At 38.7% G+C, this 22,102-nt stretch overlaps 2 protein-coding genes across 6 annotated transcripts in view; both read right to left on the reverse strand.

The window, feature by feature from the left end:
* Positions 1–652: 652 nt before the first annotated feature.
* On the reverse strand, positions 653–5,961 carry spaca4l (sperm acrosome associated 4 like). The gene is made up of 3 exons (XM_056740807.1): positions 5,813–5,961; positions 1,495–1,608; positions 653–1,403 (listed from the first exon to the last, which is right to left on the reverse strand). Exons 1-3 carry the CDS (start codon positions 5,862–5,864, stop codon positions 1,189–1,191), a joined length of 381 nt encoding a protein of 126 aa, XP_056596785.1. The 5' UTR covers positions 5,865–5,961; the 3' UTR covers positions 653–1,188.
* Positions 5,962–14,886: 8,925 nt separating this feature from the next.
* The window catches only part of LOC130415353 (CMP-N-acetylneuraminate-beta-galactosamide-alpha-2,3-sialyltransferase 1-like), a 62,361-nt gene continuing 55,145 nt past the window's right edge, over positions 14,887–22,102 (reverse strand). For 4 of the 5 annotated variants that reach the window (XM_056740990.1, XM_056740986.1, XM_056740991.1 and 1 more), the window contains one exon: positions 19,069–19,657. In XM_056740990.1, the coding sequence (XP_056596968.1) occupies positions 19,490–19,657 (168 nt within the window). In that variant the 3' untranslated portion in view covers positions 19,069–19,489. Of the gene's footprint in view, positions 15,281–19,068; positions 19,658–22,102 lie in introns of those variants that run through there. The other variant, XM_056740992.1, reaches the window with a different exon arrangement.

The following is a 22,102-nucleotide window of genomic DNA, read 5'->3' on the forward strand; positions in this document are numbered from 1 at the left end:
ACATGAAACCCTCTCTGGGATCTATAGAGGAACACCAGCCGTCACTGTTTGTCAACAGGGTTGAAAACATCAAACCTTCCAACCATAATTCTACACGAGGACCTCGTAACCCTCACCTTCACACTGTCACCTGAAACATGACATCTCATGACGTACTCTGAAAATGTTCTTTTATCAAGTCACACGAGGGGTCAGTTTCGGGATCTAGATGATATCTTTAAAAACATTGATCAGTGGTTGACTGTGATGATACCAGAACAATGATGTTCAGTGTGTCTCAGCAGTGTTAATACTTCAAGCTTTTCAGGTTGTTTGTGTTAAAGTCAGATTTCACACATCGTAGATGTGTATCTATAACATAACACAAGAATCAGTACTCAGTTGTTAATGAAGCAACACATTCTCAGAAGAGTTTGACAAACCCACTGTAAGCTAAAGTCACAAAATGGCTCTCTGTGTTCTTAAACACAACATGTCGCTTTCATTTATTTCACACAAAACCAACACTAAGTTTGTTCAAATGACACATAATGTGTTAAATAGCATATAACATTGTATATTAATAACATTTACACAAATAAACAAAATGCTTTTTCATTCTTAAAAGACTAAATTCTCATCTGGTCAGAGTGAAAATAAAGAATGAGTCCGCTTTCAAGCCAAGCCAAACTCTTTTATTATAATTCTGCTGCTTTCATTTTCTATCATGATAACAATTCAAACACAGGACACCTGATCAGTACACATGACGTCACTTCAGGCTGTCCCATAACACAACTAAACAAGTAAGTAAATTAGGCTGATAAATCATGTGAGTGATAAAAATGTCTTTGACCTGAACATGATTTATAACTTAGACTGCAAAAATAAAGAAATAAAAAAACTCACAAGCACAATAATATAGTCTTAAAGCGTATTTCATTACCAGGGTTTAAATCCTCAGCTTCTGTAAAGAAGCACATGTGGAGTTGTGTTTTATATGACTGAGGTGTGTGGGGTTCATATCTATATTAAAAAGTTTTCATTTCGATGTTTCATTTCAATTTACAGTTTATGATTGTCAGATGAGGACATTGCAGCATTATAAACTATCACTTTATAACTGAGAACAGCAAAGATTCATTCATTTTCCACAGAGAAACTGTGTTTGTTAAGTCTCAGTGTGTGTGTGCGTGTGCATGCTCTTCTTCACATGATGAATTTGACGGCGGCGACGGCAGTGAGCGTCATCACGAGAGCAGAGATGTGCGAGCGGTCCGGAGCAGAGTTACACAGGTCTGTATTGCAGCACGTCTTTGTAATGGTGTACACTGTGCTCTCGTTGGTCGGAAAACCCACATTCTCGGTTTTATTGCATTTACTCACTTCAAGACATCCTTTGGTCTTAATGTCCAGAAAGCCAGCTGAAAGGATGAAAGAAAGAAAGATTACAATCATATATTCAAGATTACATGTCATGATTCTTCTCTTTCAGAAAGCTCAATCTCTCTGTACCTGCTTTACCCACACCGCTGAAGCAATGTTGGCTGGATGATGAGCAGTTCTCTTTACTGGTGAAGCACAAACTCCCCACACCAAGAGCACACTTGTAGCACTGCAGAGCCTGAGCTGAAAACAACAACAACAACAACACAATTGATTCATTACAATTTATTAATTCCTTACATTTAAATAGCGCTTTTCTGATCACTCGAAGCGCTTTACATGGAAGGGTGAATCTCCTCAACCACCAATGTGCAGCATTCACCTGGATGATGCGACGACAGCCATATTGTGCCAGAACGCTCACCACACACCAGATTATTGGTGGAGAGGAGACAAAGCGTGATGAAGCCAATTCATCTGTCAGTAAGTCACTCTTGTGTGCTCACACATGACATCTCCTTCAGCTCTTAGCACTCCTAGTGAACTACACTCATTTTAGTGCTCCATATAGTCTTCATGGGAGTTGGAGGTGTGTTAAGTTCAGATGTTTCCATAATCTCTTTATCATTTCAGAAGTTATTGTTTGACATCAATGAGATTCAGAGGAGAATGAAAAGATCAAATCCACACGCTCATTTCTATTCATACTGACATGTTTGACTTTGTCATCACGCTGTCTTATGATCAAATGATGTCAACTGTTTGGACAGAAAACTCACACAATATCAACTGTTTTCAATCGTTTCTGTTTAGTCTGGGACAAAACTCTTAAGTCTTAAGTAGCACGGCAATATTTTTTGTAAAAGACAAAAATACATTGTATCGGTCAAAATGACGGATTTTTCTTTTGTGCCAAAAATCATTAGGATATGAAGTAAAGATAATTTTCCATAAAGATATTTTGAAAATGTCCTACTTTATATATATAAAAAATTATTTTGGTGAGTTTACAGTGCCCCTGTTTAACAACTTCAAAGGCCATTTTCTCAACAAAAATTTTTTTTTTGCACTTTCAGATTCCAGAGTTTTAAACGGCTGTATCTCCACCAGGTATTGTCCCATTCTAACAAACCATACAACAAAAGAAATCTTGTTTATTCAGCTTTCAAGTGATGTAAAAATCTCAATTTTCGAAAATTGACCCAAAAGACTGGTTTTGTTGCCCAGGATCACACTATTGTCAAGATTCTCATCTCTGAGTGTTTCTATAAGGTCTTACAGAGATCAAGTGAAGCATCTGTATCACAGTAAACTAAAAACACCGCAATTAGTTGTGTAACACAAACACAAGTATGTCAGACACGCTCAAGGACGCATTAAAAAAAGTCAGAAAATTCCAGTAATTTGCTGTTGCACTGGTCTGATGACAAAGCACAGAAGTACACGTAAACAAAAACATTCAGTGCGGAAATCACAAATATTTGATATCCTTATAGCCATTTTGCTTATGAAAAGTGATGCTTGTGCTGTTTGACTCCACATGAACACATTAAGTCATATAGTTCATCTATCTGAGCATGGAGATGAGCAAAGTGAATCACAAAAACTGCACTCACACTAAGTAGTTTCGGTCACGCCCGACATGAAGTACAAGAAGCACACACACACACATGTGCACACACACACTTTATAAAAAACTGTCACTCTTCTTTTTCCACCACCAGACCACAACATCACAGCACACATGATGTTAGTTATTTCTTCATGAATCCGTCATGTTTTCCTCAGAGTTGTGTGTTTATGTGGGAGGGGTGTTTGTTCATTTTTTATATGTGAGCACAATTCTTCACTAGTTACGTTATGGGCCAGAAATGTCTTTTGAAGTCTTCCTGTTCATTCTGTGTTGTCGGAAGTCCTAGTTAAACTGGTTCTTCAGGTACGTAAAGGTTTCGTCACAGCGGGGTTTCTGATATTGCGGCTGAACTCGCTTATAGAATCAATGTAGAAGAGTTATACATGTTTTTATCAGTAGCACCTGATGTGTGTTGTATAAGACAAACACAACTGAGGAGAGCTTTTAACATACAGAAAGAATGTGTGTGCAGATGTTGTTCATGCCTGAAGGAGTTTCACAAGACGCTTAACATAAACATTCCAAAAACAACCATTTCATTCTTACCTGAAGAACCCTTTTCAACTAGAAAAAAGAACAGCAGACGGGTTCTGTGAATTTTTTATAGGACCATACAAGCCAACAAAGAGCAAATATTTAAAGACATATATCAAATAAATTAAAATGTGTACATTTGGTTAAGATATCTAGCATTCAATTTACATATCTCAGTATTTGACTAAACTAAATATTTGACCAGCTGAAAAATATATTTTAAAAATACAATTAAAATAAAAATGTTTCACTTGTAATCAATATTAAACGATACATCACAGGGTTAGATCTATAAAATAGTGTGAGATGTTTACACGTATGTAAACAGCCTAACCTTCACTTAAGACCACATTTCAATGCAATGGTGTAACTATGTTTGAAAAGTGGTGGGGACTCGTTGGGAATATGGATCATTTTTAGTGGGCGGTCCGTCCATTAACTTCGCCACTTTTCGATTCCAGCTCTGTATGTGTTTCACAAACTGTCATTTGGGCAAGGTCACTTGGCTGTTGCTGTGCACTACACTTAAAAACAGTTCATTCTGAATAAAAATGTCACTTGTTCATTGGTTTGTGTTAATGGACCCTAAACAATACACACCTTCTGCAAGCATTTATTATTTTTTTCCAAAAAGTAATGAGGTCATATCCCATCTGTCCCACCTGCAAATTACGTCTCTGTTTCAATGATTAACAAGGTAGTTTTAGGATTACAATACATTGTCATATTTATTGCTGTAAAGTATATAATTATCGATTAATAATAACTGATGTGTATATATGTGCGTATGCAATGTTGTGTATCTATTATCTATTATTTTATTATCAATTATCCATTGAATGTTTAAGCCGTTTTTTGTAGTTTGAGTCTGAATCAGTCAAAACCCTGAAGCAACAGCGCCCCCTGGTAATAAACACCCCGATTTACAGCAGCACACGAACGCCATTAAACCTCGCGCATGCGCCTTGCATTCAGTTCTAAGGTTAAAGGCAGGGTGTCCGATTTCTCATAATCGTTGTTGTTCAAATCACCAAAACAGACACACCCCTATCCCCATCTTTCGCTTACGTCAGCGCTCAGCTCGACTAATGTCCGTTCTGTACACCTCACTGCTGATTGGCTACAAGGTTGTTTTGGTACTCGGACCGACTTTCTCTAAACAAGTAATTCAGAAATCGGACACCCCACCTTTAACAATAATGAGACAGTTTCTAATTTCTAAACGTTTCAACTTCTGGAATAAAAATGATTCATTGATGTTATTAATGATGAACTGATACTGATAAAGTTTTATACACTGCGTGTGTGTGTGTGTGTGTGTGTGTGTTTTTGGATATATCTACAGATCTGTTTCACACACAAAGACTTCACAAGATGAGGTTAATGTGCAGATCACGACCTCCTTGAATGACTAAATCTCTCTTTTTTTATAATTAATAAATATTTGAATCAATAAAATATTAATGTACTTAATAATGTACTAATAAAAAACTAGTTCTAAAAAAACTAAATCACGTCAAACAGTGAGCAGAGAAGTGAAGTTGAAAAGGGGTTGTGATGATATTTACACGCATGTCTAATGTTACAGCTCTTTATCATTGTGTATAGACATTTAACCTCGACACACCATTCAAAGTTTAGAAACACCAGCTATTGTTAAAGGAAGAGAAAGTCAAGTTTCTGACTGATGTTCAAACAGCAGAGTTTTGGATAAACTGATGAAACAAATAATGATTTTAGAGAGTAAAGACACACACACACACACACACTGTTCAATTCTTTACATTCTCTCTCGACATGTACTGACAAGCACTCTTTTACTATACAACGAACTTTCCCACACTACACAAAAACTGTGAGAGAGAGAGAGAGAGAGAGAGAGAGAGAGAGAGAGAGAGAGAGACAGAAAAGATCGGATTCGACACCAGAGTTCGTCTCACAGACTCAAACATTTTAAATTTAAAATCAAACACTTGCGGCAAAATTCACGACTTCAAACAAAAAAAACTCTTTGTTGGATGGATGGTGACTCATTTATTTGAGAGTCATATGAGAATGAGTCATAACCTACAAACTCCTCAATTTAGCCTACTGTATAACTTAATTATCATAATGACTTTATTCATCCCAGAAACTTTGAACCAACCATCAGAAAAAGAAAAGCATTTATTCATCGCCGAGACTTTATTCGTTCTTCTCTGTTCTATTTACTTTCAAAAGTATTTTTCTTTCCACGCGATTATTTGAGCAGAATGAAATATAAAAGAGAGAAAGTCTTACCGCTGATGGCACAGAGCGCGACAGCGAGCGCGAGCAGAAAGACTTTATTCATGTTGGTTGATGTAGATGCGCGTGTTCTTCAGCTGGAGGACAGTTAGTTACACTCTTGTCTGATTCCTGTGCTGCTCAAAGATCCGCTAGATTTATACATCACACCCCCGACACGCCCCTTAAACCCGCCTGTGACGCGCGCCTGAAGGCCAACGGTGACGCGCATCAGGGCGCGGTGTACAGGGCTTTACTCTCTTTATGCTCGAACATCACGCGCACACGTATAATGCACTAGTATTATTGTTATGATGATGACTTCTGCCGATTAAAATCAATCCAGAAAACCAAGAATACAGATATATAAGACATTCAAATTGGACAAGAGATGAAATTGTGAAAGACGTTTAGGAGATTAACGTTTAATATAGATAGGCCTATACATATTGTCTGTTTGAACTCGAAACACTGCGGTGTTGAGTAAATAACTGTCAGGAGTATTTTGTGTTTTTATTGTGTTCTATAGTCTGAGTCAGCATTCATTTCTCATTAGTCTTCCAGGTTGTTAATTCTGTTGATCTGTTTCTAATTTTGTCCTCAGTAATTTAAACTCTTGTTCTCTTGTTCTTGATCAGTCCTCACTCGTGTGTCGTGTTGTCTGTTCTCCTGTATTTGTGTATGACATTTACATTTACATGTAGTCATATAACAGAGGCTGTGATCCAAAGCGACTTACAGAGAGTTATAAGGAGCAATAAGTGATATGTCACACAGGAGCAATAACACAACAGGTGCTGATACAAAGTTACTAGTTCCAACAAAACTAGTAACTAAACTAAACTAAAACATTTTTTTATTCTCATTTGTCTGTCAAGTATTCACAGAACAGATGAGTTTGAAATAGTTTTCTGAATGTTGTGAGAGATGTGGTTGATCTCCACCTTTTAAAGTGTTATTTCCACTGTAGATTGTACTCCGACAGGTGACAATAACAGTAGTCCTATAAAATGTATTTTATTCATAATTCAATATATTGAACACGTGTTTCATCTGTTCCAGACATAAAAATAAATAATAATAATAATTGAACCGAGGCTGAGATGCTGATAATCTCAAGGTAAAATAAAAAAGCACAGAAGAGTGATCCTGATGAGAGAAGATGTGTCGTCTGAGCAGAGATTAGTGTTATATGATGATGTATATATGGCATCCTTTTTCGTAACAGGATAGTATATCAGTGTCACACAAACACCCAAACCACATCCACGACCTCCTTCACCTGAAGTCTGAGCAGACGCACATGTAGTCTCTCTTTAGATGAAGGACTCTAACAGATGTTAACTCACTCACCTGCCACCTCTACCCTACCTCCACGTCTCCAAGTGTTCACCCGTCTCTGCTCTTAATAAACATACCTGTTTGGCTCCATCTGTCTCTGTGCAGAGTCTACACACCGTTACAAGCAGTTACTTGGTCTCCTGACACCAGATTTTATTTTCTGTAAGTAATCCTCTCTGAGTTCAAAAAAATACAGAAATATAAGCAAAAATACAGAACATGTGAGAAATGCTACACATGAATTTGACAAGCACAAGTTTGAGGTTGTACATGTGCTACAGTTTGATGTGTTCAGAAGAATGAAACTTCTCTGTTAATGTGATGATACTGTGTGTTTATGTGAGTACTATAAAGGCCTGTAGAGGATTCTGGGAAGGGATTTCTGAAGCACAATCATCTGTGCTGCTGTCTCCTGAGGTTTCATTGGTGTGTCATGAGTTTTACTGATGGATAAATGAGAAGGAAGCGGTTTGAGTTTCCTGTAAACTTAAGTTAAATCACACCACATTACAAAAATGAATAAGACAGAAAAGAAATGTGAATACTGTATAATGATTTAAAACATGATTGAAGTGTTTTGGTAGTTTTAGTGCATTTTGAATGTGAAATGAACTGCTGTGTTAAGCTGAAAGTTAGTTTGGAGAACTGTGGCAAGAGTTTTAAAAATGTCCTCAGTACTGAAATGTGAAATGACCCAGTGATGGTATAAAAATGGTAATAAATCTGAATGCTTGTTCTAGTTCTGTTGTTCTTTTAAATAGTTTATCTTCTTTGTGAGTGAAGATAGCAGCACGTTTTTCATAATTTTCAGAATACATCAGGCACCATTGATAATGATTATTGAAGGAATTGTGTGAGGACATTTTAATTTGATTTTACAGTCTACACTTTCTTATGTGTTGTTTTGGTTGACAAGAATATGTACTCTCCATTAAAAATGAGGTCACCCTAGAAACCCTTTAAAACAAAGTGTGTCTGTGGATGTGTCTTATCGACTCATGTTCTGTTCATCAGAGTATGTGATGTGGTCTGGAAACCCAATTTCACATATGACAGCGCTTTCTTAAACTTTTAGTTTGTTCATAACAAAAGTGGTAATCCAGGTGTGTAAACCCATCCCTGTGGGAGTACTGGTGGAGATGGAGGAAAGCTCAGTCAACACTCCCGTTACAGAGGATGATCTGCTACTGGACCATACTTGACTGGGCTGATGAAGTGGGTTTCTGGTTCACCCTGCTCTTCCTCGTCTCCGCTGGTCCCACACAGCGGATGTGATGTTATTGGTGAGAGGTGTTGCCATTCTGGTATGTGTTTTTGCACCATGTTTGTTACACCGTATATTACCATTGATTTAAAGAACTGTAAATGGTATGTTAAGACAGATGTTTATATATACCATAGAACACAATAAGGAGTTTCCCGATCTGAGTCCACCTGCATTTAAAAAAAAAGAAAGCAGTGATGGTCCCATAGGGATTATGAGTTGTTGTAAAGTTAGAAGCATGTGTCATCTGTTTCAAGCGATGACTGCAGTAAAATCAGTAAGATTATTTGCACACATCGGTGTTGTGTGGACTTGTGTTTATAATACGTCCATCTGTCCGGCCCAAGCATCCATTCCAGCCTCATATGTTAGCGGCCCACCTGGAATAGTTCTGGTAGTCCAGATAGCCAGTCAGCCCCTTGTCATGACCGTGGGCCATCGGTGGGACGGCCATTATGGATATTGACAGAATGTCCTACAGGTCAGTCTGCCCCTGGACTCTTCAGATACTTGCTGCTGAGTGGCTGGTATAACTGAAGGAAGTGAAATTAGTTTGGGGTCTTTCATTTTAAAATGTAGTTACAGTGTCGCGAGGATGGCACCCTGTGATTTTGGGGGGTCACGAGAGGAGAAACGAGGTTGGCAGAGAGAACGCAGCACGTTGTGATGAGTGGCTGGAATGCCGAATATTCAGATCAGAAATGTTCATTGAAGTGTTATGAGGGTCTCAACATGTGATTGACAGAACAAGCCAAAAACGCACAGGAACACCTCAATTTAATATTAGGATATTCTAGATATTTTAAGATTTTGTATGATTACATTGTGAGTGATAAGTGCTTGAATACCAATCGTTTTTAAACACTGGTACATTTGCACTCATTTTAAAAGCGAGGCTGTGCGTGTGACTGTGATTCATTAGGGTGACAATCTTTGCCATTTCTCTGAACAAATAGAGTCATTATGATGTAGTCTACTGTTTTTCTCCTGCATGCCATGTCGGAGTTTCACACATAGCAGAATGTCGGCGTGAGTGGACGGGTGCAGACACAAATATTGTGATAGGGATTAAAAACACATATTTTATATATACACTTTCACATTAGCTTTTAATTGACTCAGTCACCAGCATGAGGATAATAAAGTCTTGGTTACGACTGTAACCTCTGTTCTCTGATGGAGGGAACAAGACGTAGTGCGAGACAGAATGGGGATTGAACTTGAGAACATTTCACCTCTGATCATTATTTCAAAAGTCCTATGAACTTGGCGAATGATATGCACATGCCAATCTCCACCCCGTGCACACGAGTATAATGTTAGATGGCTTGCCCCTTCAGCTTTGTGCCGCGGTATCCATGTGGATATACAGTACCAGCATGATCTCACCATTGGAGAGAACTCATGGGACCATTGGTGTTCGAGGCCCTATCCGAGGGGTGCACAACTAGTGCTGGTGTAGTCCACCTAGGGGAGGTCACAGATTCATGAGAAATACGTCAGACATGACCACTCGAGAGGGTGGAGCCAATACATGTGGAGCACTAGCTCAGGTATAGGGGTTCACCTGCCCGAGGGAAAACTCTACCAAAACCACGACTGCAGGCAGCTGGCCAATAAGAATCTGTTCTTGCCATCCAAGAGCCAGACGTGGGGGTGCCAGGATGCGCTCCAGCATCAACAACCTGAAGGATATTTACATTTACAAAACATTTACATTTATGCATTTGGCAGATGCTTTGTCCAAAGCGACTTACATTGTATTATCCTATACATTTATACATAGGTATCTGCAATCGCCTGGAATCCAACCCACAATCCTCTTACCACTGAGCCGCTGGAAAGCGATATCCTCAAATTTTCCTGTTCAGGGTAGGCAGATCTCAAAATGGGGCGCAGATACCCAACTTATTTGGGGATGATTAAGTAAGGAGGGCTGGAGGGAAGGTGTGACCATGCCTCACCCGAGGGGTGGTGACTTCTGCCTGAAGCACGGAGACAATCTCACCTTAAAGAGGAAAATAAAATGACCCAAACCTGGGCGGGCGTCTAACAGACCAAATCACGTAACCAAGACGGATCGTCCACACTAGCAAATACGACTGGCTGGGAGTGCTAAACTTGCCCCATAGACTTCATAAAAGAGGACTTGGGGATTGATCTGCTTCATCGACCTTGGGGGGAGGTTCAGTTGCTGACAGCTGCGAGTGGAGTCATCACACGATGCAACGTCAGGTTGAGAGTGCAGAAGGCTGTGAGAGGTGTCGTCAGACGCTCTGTTCGCAGTTTACATAGCACCTTAAGTTTTTCTCTTAGGTGATACACTCAAGGGGTCACTTCCACTTATCTAAGGGAATAACTTAAGCCTGTTGCATGAAATCCCTCATACACTTCTCAAAGGTAAGGAAAAAAGCTTATTTACATTTACATTTAGGCATTTGGCAGACGCTTTTATCCAAAGCGACTTACATTGCTTTATCCTATACATTTTACATAGGTATTTGCAATCCCCTGGGATCGAACCCACAACCTTGCAATGCTCTTACCACTGAGCTACGGGTAAGCTTATCACGACAGTGACACAGGTTTGGTGTTACAAATGTTGTTGTTGCCATAGAAACGCCACTGTTTACATCAACGCAGGCAGAGGTTTCACAAGAAAAAGCTAGAACATAAACAGCATAAAGAAATGGATGAAGAAAAAAAAAAGACAGAGAGCCACATTGGACTAAGTAAGAGAGATGTCTTCTTCTGGGTGAATTTTAAAAAGCAAACTGAATCCTAACGTAACTGCGTCAAAAAAACAAAACAGTGGGAGGAAATGAACTCACAAAATCTCGATGTGAAGAGGATGGCTCAGGAGGTCATAAGAATATGAAAACATCTCTGTCGTAGCAAAAAAGAGTTGAGCACTGCAAGAGGGAATCCAACAAAACAGGACATTCTTGGCATCCCTGGTGCTTTAGAGAGAAGCTGAGCCAGTGCTACAAAGTCATACGGAGTGAGACAACATCATGTATCAGTGTAGCCTTACATTAAACTTAGATTATACATTTTATCTTTACAAAGTGTATAAAAACGTGATGACTGGCATTTCACAAATAGACCTTTACAGAACTGTCAGAGCCGATCTCCAGAAACAATGTGTTTATCAATGTGGAAACAGCTCCCATTACAAACTGAGAAATCCCAGTAACAAAAAGCGAAGCGCTGTAACACCGCTGGTATTGAGTGGTTGGGCAAGGTGAAAGGGTCAATGTCGCATTCCAGTCGGTTAGTGGTTATAGTAAGAGATTATTCTGAGGGAAATCACACTTAAGGTGCTTTATGCCACCGGGATCTGGCCCTCCCTGCTGAGACTGGTTTCTCTCTTCATAGATTTAACATTTGAGTTTGGGTTCCTCCCTACAGGGGTGTTGGCTCACTGGGAGACCGCTGATATCAGATATTAAAGGTAGGGGTCAATTCTGTTAACACGGCTTTATAACGATCATCTTGCTAGTTCTACATCACCATGCACTCAACTGTGTTTGACCTTTTCTCTGCTTTTCTCCTGTAAATCTGCTTTGGAACGATTCACATTGTGAATTTATAAATGCAAATGAATGGAATTCTGTCACAGTAGCACACATTCACTATTTGTTGTGTAACAGTAACACAAACTCAGTGGTTGTGAAGGTCACTGTATAAAATGGGAAATGATTTGAGTTAACTTTGGGCTTTGTAAACACTGAGATATGTTTGAGCAGACGTGTGTTCATGACTTTTTAACTGAAGACAAGTTGGAACACACACAACACAGGGTTCATACTTCAGGCGTTACACATTTACTCAGCTCACAAATGATATGGAAGTCAAAGGATAAGTCATTTGATAAACTGTGATGTTGGCCTGACAAACAACTTTTTACAGAGACCTTGACATTAGAAGGTGGTTTTGTTTGTAACGAAGTACATTTACACAAGTGTGCATGTTTGAATTCTTTAGTAAATGTAAATAAAAGTGCCTACAGGATTCCCCCGGGTCATGACAAACACTTGACAAGGACCTACAGTACACTTGGGCCTTATACCACCCATGAATAATATGCCTGTTTAACTTTGCACAATTAAAATAATGACTAAGCCAACAATTGATTCCTAACAGTCCATAAAAACAGTATTTTTAATCATTCTATTATGAAATATAATGAGTGAAATGAGGAGATGACATTAAATGGTCTTATTTGCCAGCACTGTGTAACAGACAAAATAACACAAAACAAGTGTTGACCTGGAGAGAAAAGATGTGTGATGTATTCGATGTTCTTACATAATTACTGACTGATGATCATGATCTTGAGTCATCTCTCTCAACCTGGAAAAATAGGGCAGAGCCGTACACACACACACACACACGCACACCTACACACACACACACGCATGCATGCACGCACACACACACACACACACGCACACACACACACACACACACACACACACACACACACACACACACACAAACATTTACTCTGTCATTGTCTGTACTTTGACTATATGATGTTTTGTAAACATTCATGATGTTCAGTTTGACTAAATGACCAGAATTTAAGAAGGTTATCCTGGAGACACTCGTGTTATTCTTTATTACTCCTATAAAGGCTTTACACCCATAACACTGAGATTTGACAGATATAGATTTTCATTTGAAGAGAAAAGATTAGGACGTTCAGTCCAAACTTCATTAGACAAAGACAGACAGCAGCCCTATTGTGTTTGATGAAGGCACGGGCCCGGTGTGTACATCATGAGAGCAGACGTCACTGAAATGAGAAACAATGAAATGTTTGGGGGGGAGTGTTGACATGCCTTTGATAGCAACACATGGAAAATCAGCTGATGGGAGGGGCCCAGACAAAGACACAGTCTACACAGGTATTTACTCCCACCTCCCAGTTAAAAGAACCAATCCTCACGTCACTACAGTGTCAAACACATTTCACATCACTGATCATAGTGGAGGAATGAAGAGATGACGTTTCAGCGGGAGGGACATCAAGTTGTGTGATGCTAGAGACCATCACAAGGTGATAAACCAACAGTTTTAGTTCCAGCCAAAGTATGGGACAGCCCACAACACTGAGACAAAAAAGTCATGGATGAAACTAAGCTCCAATTATCCCATGGTCTGTTTGAATACTGGATTCTGATTGGAAAGTGTGGGTTAAAATCCTTCAAACATCAGGACAATGATGAATGCAAACTTTAAATCACAGTGCGTGGTTCAGATGTTTGAGTCTGAAGAGGAAAAAAACACTTAAAAAACAAGAGACCATAAGATTGAAGAGTTCTGAAGGAAGGATGTCGTGTATATTTTGAAGTCTCTTTTGAAGGCATTTATCAAATGGATTCTGCCATCATAATGAGTTCATGATCAGGGGACACTTTGGAAATAATAATAAGACTGGATTTACCAAAACTGTATTTTGTAAATTACATTTGTGTATTCAGTAAAAAACATATTAACCGGATGACACCACAGACACTAATAATGTGAGACATGTGTATTGTCAGAAATGTAGCAAAATTGAAGAACAGGAATAAAAAAGAAGGTTGTCTTCATGAACCCCTCCGATCAAGCAGCACCTGACATGACCTTTGCACACAGGCAATCATCCCAACACACTTCATCCTTCTCACACCACACACATGAATCTGGGACACATTTTATTTAAAAAAACAGTTTAAAACAAATGTATATGTATATGTTACAGTATATAAAATCCAAATTCTCAAAAGCATTGGTGTTAAACTGTTCTATTGTTTAATGTCAGTACATGATACCTCTCATGCAGGTTTGGTGGGAACATGTATGCAAATCATAGTATGCTGAAATGAGTACCCTCAAAGTTCCCGGATGGTCTACTGTTCTGATGACAATTCAAGTTTGAATCCATAGACACTTAATGGATGATACTACCCATAACTCACTGCGAGAGGGCGGAGTTTGTAGACATTTAGGAAACATGCTAAGTTCATATTTGGTTACAATATTCGATTCTATTGTGTTGTTTTGTTACAGTTTAGTAATGATAATATTTACAATGATTACAAAAATAATACATTGATATATAAAATATTGAATTTAATGGGTGTATCTCAAATTGTCCCATATCAACATTAAAATAGTGTAGATTAGTTTACAATGTTTTACGAAAACCATTTATTATATTTAGTTTCCATTTCATTCATGCAACACAATTGATTTTTAAACTTATTTAAACTTAAAATGTAGCTTAATAGTTACTTTCCCTGGTAATCAGTTACTTTTGTAATGATGTTATTCAGTTACTTACTTAAATTACTGTTTTGAGAAGTAACTAAGTACTTTTTAAAAGTGACATGACCAACACCGTTCAAGTGTCAAAACAGCACCATCTGTAGGTTCATAAAACATTTAGTAGTCACTTCTGGAAGAAGAAATGACAAACGATGTAAACAGCAGATGAAATTCAGATTCATTTTAATTCTATGTGTACAAACAAAGCTTAGAGAACCACGTGTGTGTGTGAATAGTCAATATTATACATTCATTTATCCATTCAAGTGTGGCAATAAATTCAAATATAAGTTATTATTCATTTTTAATACTAAGTGCTTCACAAAAAAAGTCATACAAATTAACATCCATAAGATACTACAAAGACATAGACCACAGCTCTCAAACTGAGTTTAAAGTGTTTTAAGATTAGTTGTTAACACAGACGAGGTTGGGATCATCCTCACTAATGAAGGTAATAATGCGTTCCACAGTTTAGGGGCAGATTCAGTCAAGCCACGCTCCTCATAAAAGGATCAGACTGCACCGGTCCGCTTCGGTCTTCCTTTCACCTCCATTCTCTGTGTGTTGTGAAATAAAGTATCTTATTTTCTGCTTCTGGAGTAAACTGTTACAAGTATAATCTTCATTGCATATGTTTGGTAAAACATGTCACTTTTAACAGCACACAAATTGTGTTTAACCTATAGTATATAAACACTGAATGATTCATTGCCATTTCAAATGTTGTAGAATAGAGCGTCTCCACCTGCCATCACAAGTGAAGAACGTTCCTTCTAAGAGATGTATTGAGGTGTGAAGCAGTCATATGACAATGAGTAACACACTCACACACTCACACACACACACACACACACTCACACACACTGCAGTGGAGGAGAAAACCACTCATTCAGAACGCAAACAAGACAAACATCCAGTTTCAGACCTTCCCTGAGCGCAACATGCCAAGACAATACAGATCCAACAATAGATTACACAACAGTGATAAAAGGAACGGCAAATACAAGCCATGAATGCATGAATGTACTATAATACATAGTTCATAAGTCATTTCACTGAATACAACACAGATGTTTGTTTTCACCCTCAAGACAACATGTAGTCACCTCTCAGATAATACACACACACAAACACACACACACAAACACAGACACACACACGCACACACACACACACACACACACACACACACACACACACACACACAGACACACACACACACACGTATGTTTTATCTCTTATAAAACACCTCTCATAGGTGTTATGAGTTGTATACTGTACAAACTGTATATTTTATCCCCTAAACTTTAGCATTTTTAGATTTTTCATAAATGATCGTTCTGTACAATTTATAATGTTTTGTGCCCGTGAGGACCTCAGTTTTGTTCCTCACAGTGACACGAGTCCCTATGAGTTGCTGTGCATTTAGGTTTAGGTCCTCACTAACACATAAAACAAAGTCCAAACACACAGACTAGGGATGAATTACACAAACAATGACAACCCGACAATTTTTCTTTTCAGAATCATCAGAATCAGAAGGAGCTTTATTGACAAATATGTTTCCACCAGTTGGTGACAAAAATAAATGGCTGGATATATACTGAAATACAAACAGAAAGAAAGAGAAAAGAACAGAAGCAGAATACATATGAGTCATTTGCAAAAGTGCAAATGTATGTAAATCTGTAGCCCTGTACACACACACTTGAATGTCCGCACTCTCTCTCACACACACACACGTTCAGCTCACATTACCCATCTATCTATCCTAAACAAAATATCTTGCTTTGTTTAAATGATTGAAAGGTTTAGTACAACACTCTTTTAATAGAGAAAATACATGAAAACTTGTCATTTCTTAAAAAGTGTAATTACAGATGATACACATCTATGTCCTGTGATGTTGACTATGTGTGTCGCTGCTTTACATTACAACCACATTTACATAAATGCATTTACATTCAGTCATATGACAGACAACACTTATCCAAGAGTGAGAAAACATGAGGTTGATGGAGGCGCAGAGAAAGAAGAAATAGAGTTGATTCTTACGATCTGTCAAATATTCCAGGAAGAGATGCATCTTTCACTTTTATTGTGTTTTATAGCAGAGTGGAGCGGAGTGAATGTGAATAAACGTGACAGTGATGTTGTGTTAAACGTCCTTCACATTCACGTCCTCATTCCTGGGATTTGCTTTGTAAAACAGCATCAGCGAGCAGTTCACACAGTCTATAGCTGTTCACATCTGATTCTCAGAAGATCTTTAAAAACATGAACGTTTGAAAGCAGATTGTGCTATGATTGCTCAGAATAATGGAGTTTTATAATTATTATTTTTAAATCCAGAGGAATTGTGTGCGGGAGAAAAACAACCCATTCCATACACAGATGTCCAGAGGACATTGAGACATAAAACACATGTCAATTGTTGTTCTTTAAAAAATCTCTTGATGGTTTTGGTCAATTTAGCGTCAGGTGTCATGTGAACAAAGGGGTCAGATGGATCCTATCTTAGACTTTTTATTACATTTTTGAGGGACACGGTAGGTTCATAGGCGCCTCCTTCTCTTTAGCTTTTGTCATCCATGAATTGGCCATAGCAAAAAATGTCATGTGGTGCGACTATGATTTATCTTCAAATAATTTCATATGATCACTGGGGTCCCTCAGGGGTCGGTGCTTGGACCGCTGCTTTTTCCATCTACACGACATCACTGGGACCCATCATACAGGCACATGGCTTCTCATAATCACTGTTATGCCGACAACAACCAGATCTACATCTCGTTTCACCCAGACGATACCACTGTAGCAGCTCGCATTACAGCCTGCCTCGAGGACATCTCAGCTTGGATGAAAGACCATCACCTCCAGCTGAACCCTGCCAAGACCGAACTACTCGTGTTTCCGGCACACCCTACGGTCCAACACGATTTCAACATCCATCTTGGCAATACCACAATCACCCATTCCAAAACAGCCAGGAACCTCGGAGTCATATTTGATGAACAGCTGTCCTTCAATGATCACATTGCAAAGACAACACGGTCATGCCGATATGCCTTATTCAACATTAGAAAGATCAGACCCTATCTCACGGAGCATGCGGCACAATTCCTTGTCCAGGCCCTGGTAATCTCAAGGTTGGACTACTGCAATGCTCTCCTTGCTGGTCTTCCTGCAAAGGCTATCAAACCACTTCAGCTGGTTCAGAACGCAGCAGCACGCCTCGTCTTCCAACAGCCCAAAAGGGCTCACGTGACTCCCCTTTTCATCTCTCTTCACTGGCTACCGGTTGCAGCCCGTATCAGATTCAAGTCACTTATACTTGTCTACAGGACTATCACTGGATCTGCACCGGCTTACTTCCACACTCGCCTGCACTCCTACACCCCATCAAGATCCCTGCGTTCAGCAAACCAGCGGCGGCTTGTATTGCCTTCCCATAAGGGCAGTAAATCGCTCTCCCGCTCTTTCTCATTCACAACTCCTTCCTGGTGGAACATTCTTCCTAACTCTGTCCGTTCAACCACATCTCTCACAACATTTAAAAAACTACTTAAAACCAACTCTTCTGTGAATACTTGACAAACACATGAGAAAAAAAAAAAATACACTAACCCTTTCTCTCAACAGGTAGTGGTCTAGCTTTTGTTGAAACCAGTAACTTTGTATTGGCACCTAATGTATTATGGCTCCTGTATGAACTTTCGCTTATTGCTCCTAAACTCTTTGTAAGTCGCTTTGGATAAAAGCGTCTGCTAAATGTCTAAATGTAAATGTAAATGTAATTTTATTCATTTCCTTGACATGATCAACATTTTTAACAAATCTTAAGTAATTAAAGTTTTTGTTTTATAATTTTGAAGATCGCATGCAACTGATTAAAAAATACCACAGTATCAGAGATTCACATTTCAGCCACAAAAATGAAATATTATTATTATTTATTTCTAATTGAAAAGTGGTGGTTATACATCATTGACCCAAACACAGGAACTGTACTTTACTGTTGTTCAGTTTTTTATACTGTACAAACTGTATGTCATATTCCCACCCCCTAAACCTCACAATCACACAACACTTTCTGCACTTTTACATTTTCAAAAAAGTTAGTTCTGTTTGATTTATAAGCTTGTTTCCTCATGGGGACCAAAATGTCCCCACAAGGACAAGGGTTCGGGATATTGCCACCTTGACACGGATAGTGTCACCTGTCTTTACACCACCACAATGATTGTCAGAAGTCAGAGTAAGACTTTCTCATGTGTGCAGTGTCTCTGGTGTCAGAAATCACAAGGTCTTCAGGTGAGCACACATTGAGGAAACACTCAACAAGTGTCAACAAGCCTCAGTCTGCTTTATTTCAATATAATATTAACACAACCATCATAGTGAAGTAAAAGAGACAAATAAACGATATACTGATAGAATACAACACGACAGAGCTACACTAGACCATGAGGATTAAAACACTATTATTATGATTTTATATCCAGTCCAACTGAATTAATGTACACGCATGAATGACTTTCTTTGATGTAAAACACATCTGAAGGCACTTTTCTCTGAGTTTTGACTACAAACACGAGGCACTTGAAAACATTGAAAAACATGAACACATCACATATTATAAATTCATAAATACATTCTCTAGATTTACTCCTGATATGATATTTAATGATATTCAACATGGCAGTAAAGCATATAAAAAGTCCATAACGCTGAGTTTGTATAAATCAATGCTGATGTGTGTGTGTTCATGTGTGGAGAGTGATCTTGTGTTTATCTGCCAGCAGAAGTGTGATGTTGTACTCATAATCTCCATCATGAACGGCGGTGTGTCGAAACGCTCCTCCCTGCATGTTCTTCTCCCAGTAATGATGCCAGTTTCCATCCGCATCCGCACCGAATCCAAACACATTCACCTGAGTGAAAACACACAAGCATTCACTTCCAATGATGGAAAACACACAACATACAACAGATGTACGAGAGGAGCCTTTCTTACTGCACGACACACATCACTCTTCACAGCTTTGGTGATAGTTGATCAGTTCTATAACACCACTATAGTCCTTCTTTAAAACCTGACGTCATGCTTCCATTGAAGATGTACATTTTTACCTTTCACATTACCTTCAAAACACAAGATCATTGTGACATGATGACAACATCACACAGGAGTACGGCCTGTTTTAGTTCTTTTAACAGCAGGAAACAACACAAGATCCATGTTTCAAACCGCTGTTAGCGCTGACTGAATGTTATACTGTAGGGGTGTGAATCCCAGATCAGACCTGTATCTCTAACAATCGCAAAATTATTCATATCTGTATTCAGATGGAACAGGATGTGGGCGGGGCTTACACTGGAAGTTCATCAAAGAGAACAAGAAATATGTCTTTTATAATAATATTTCAATTCAAAAGGTATAAATATTGATTTTAATAGTTGGTTGCTTGTCCCTGTCAGAACAGGTCTGTTGGACGCACACTGTAAAGAATCTCAGAGTACTGTTAGAGCACAGAGCCGTCTGCTCACGTGATACTGTGATGTCACACAATGATGGGTCTGCGCAGCGCTGCAAGTCCAAAGCGTTCTTTCAGCTCTAACGTAGAGCTCAAGCTATGAATGAAACCACGACTAATAGTTGATCAAAAAGAGATTCATTTTGAGTGACATAGAGACCCTCAACAAGACTGAGCTGTAGAGTTGTCAGTTCGCTGAAACTTAACCGTTTTCTTAGCAAACACATCATCGCTTGATGAAAAATGACCTCAGCGCATTGAGAGCGGAAGTGGCTTAGAGGGCTGAGATTTAAGTATGTTATTGCCCCGTATGCATGTAACCCATCGTTTCGTCTTCCTAAACCGGTGGACTTTGTTTTCTCTAACTTTATGACGAGTCCACTCTCATTTATTCTACTCGCTCTGGATGAGTCATCTTTCAGTTTATCATGGTCTGTTGCTCACGTTCAATAGTTTGTAGTGTCAGTCTTATATTACTGTATGATACATTGAAGTATCTGAAAGATCTTGTGTCACACATCATTGGACCCTCTCAAAGCCTCTCCACCTTTAAACATTCCTCTTGTATAATTAAATGTAAAGTCATTCACTAAAAGTGCTAATGTTCTGTGTTTGCTACAGTTGGATGTTTGAAGTTAGGAGTGTTTCTAGGACTTTTGAGTTAGTTGATTTAACTCCAGACAAATCTCTGATTCCTGAAAGATGCGCAGAGCCACAAGGCTCATGACACCCCTCCATCCGTCCTGGGGTCACGATGGCCTTTCTCTGTTCACCGGTATTTTATACTTTCTGTGGATAACTCACCCCTCTTTTAAAACCACCGTGTAGTCTTTAATAACATGAGCATATTTGTTCATTTACACAACTGGAAGGGGATTGTTGGCATATTAAATTGTATCTAACTAGCCAACTTCACAAAGTTTGTTTGTTTGGTGAATTAATAGTTGAGGGAGAAATGGAGAGATAACTTACTACATTACTTACTAAAATGTTAATCATTGTTTTAGATGAAAAGAGATGAGAACTCCTGACCAGACTTTTAAAAGTCAGACTGAGACACTGCCAGCAATCTAGTGCAACGGGTGCTTGATAAAACTGCACAAATGGTCATTGTTGATTATTATAGTTAACTATCAATGCCAATAAGTGTGTAACTGCACTCGTAAATGTGACCCAGTGTGACAAAACTAGACTAAAAGTCTAGTTATGATTGACGAGCATCAGAGTATGATCCATTTATTTCAGTATGACTTACTCTTAGACACGGCCTTAGTCAGTCAATATTAAACCAAATCTAAATCTAAAGATTATACTGTCACAGGACATTCTTTACATTATGTTGGTTGTCCTGCTGAAAAAACAAAGAAGGCTAAATGTTAGTCTTAACTCGCTGAGTTAGACTAACAAAACCAGCAGGTCCCCCATCTGTCACTGGCTGTTAAAATCTAGCTTGTAATAAAAAAATAAAAATAAGTTGTATCTCAACCAAATAGTGTCATATCCAAACAAACCATACAGGAATAGCAAGCTTATTTATTCAGCTTTCAGGCGATGTAAAAAAACACGTCCACTAGCAGCAGCAGGCAATACCACAGAAACATTGGTCTTGATGTTTGTGTTGTTCACTGTGTGCATGCTTCTGATGGCTCAGTCCATAGACGCTTGTGTTAGGAGCGGGAAAATAATGAGTTTGATCCCCGGAAACATGCACTAATATATCCCTTAAATGACTGTATGTTGCTTATCCAAAGCGTCTGTCAAGTACATACATGTAAAAGTAAAAATTTAGTGAATTTAAAATGGTCAAATGTTGGGTTAGGGGCTGTGCAAAATGTGCACACA

Source organism: Triplophysa dalaica, chromosome 25 (assembly GCF_015846415.1).
Source record: "Triplophysa dalaica isolate WHDGS20190420 chromosome 25, ASM1584641v1, whole genome shotgun sequence".
Taxonomy (NCBI): domain Eukaryota; kingdom Metazoa; phylum Chordata; class Actinopteri; order Cypriniformes; family Nemacheilidae; genus Triplophysa; species Triplophysa dalaica.

Bases quoted from the DNA above. Each gene is read 5' to 3' on its own strand.
- spaca4l (XM_056740807.1), bottom strand. From the start codon at position 5,864: ATGAATAAAGTCTTTCTGCTCGCGCTCGCTGTCGCGCTCTGTGCCATC. The intron at 1,609-5,812 runs GTAAGACTTTCT...TGTTGTTTTCAG, and splicing joins CGCGCTCTGTGCCATCAGCG to CTCAGGCTCTGCAGTGCTAC. The intron at 1,404-1,494 runs GTACAGAGAGAT...TCATCCTTTCAG, and splicing joins CAGCGGTGTGGGTAAAGCAG to CTGGCTTTCTGGACATTAAG.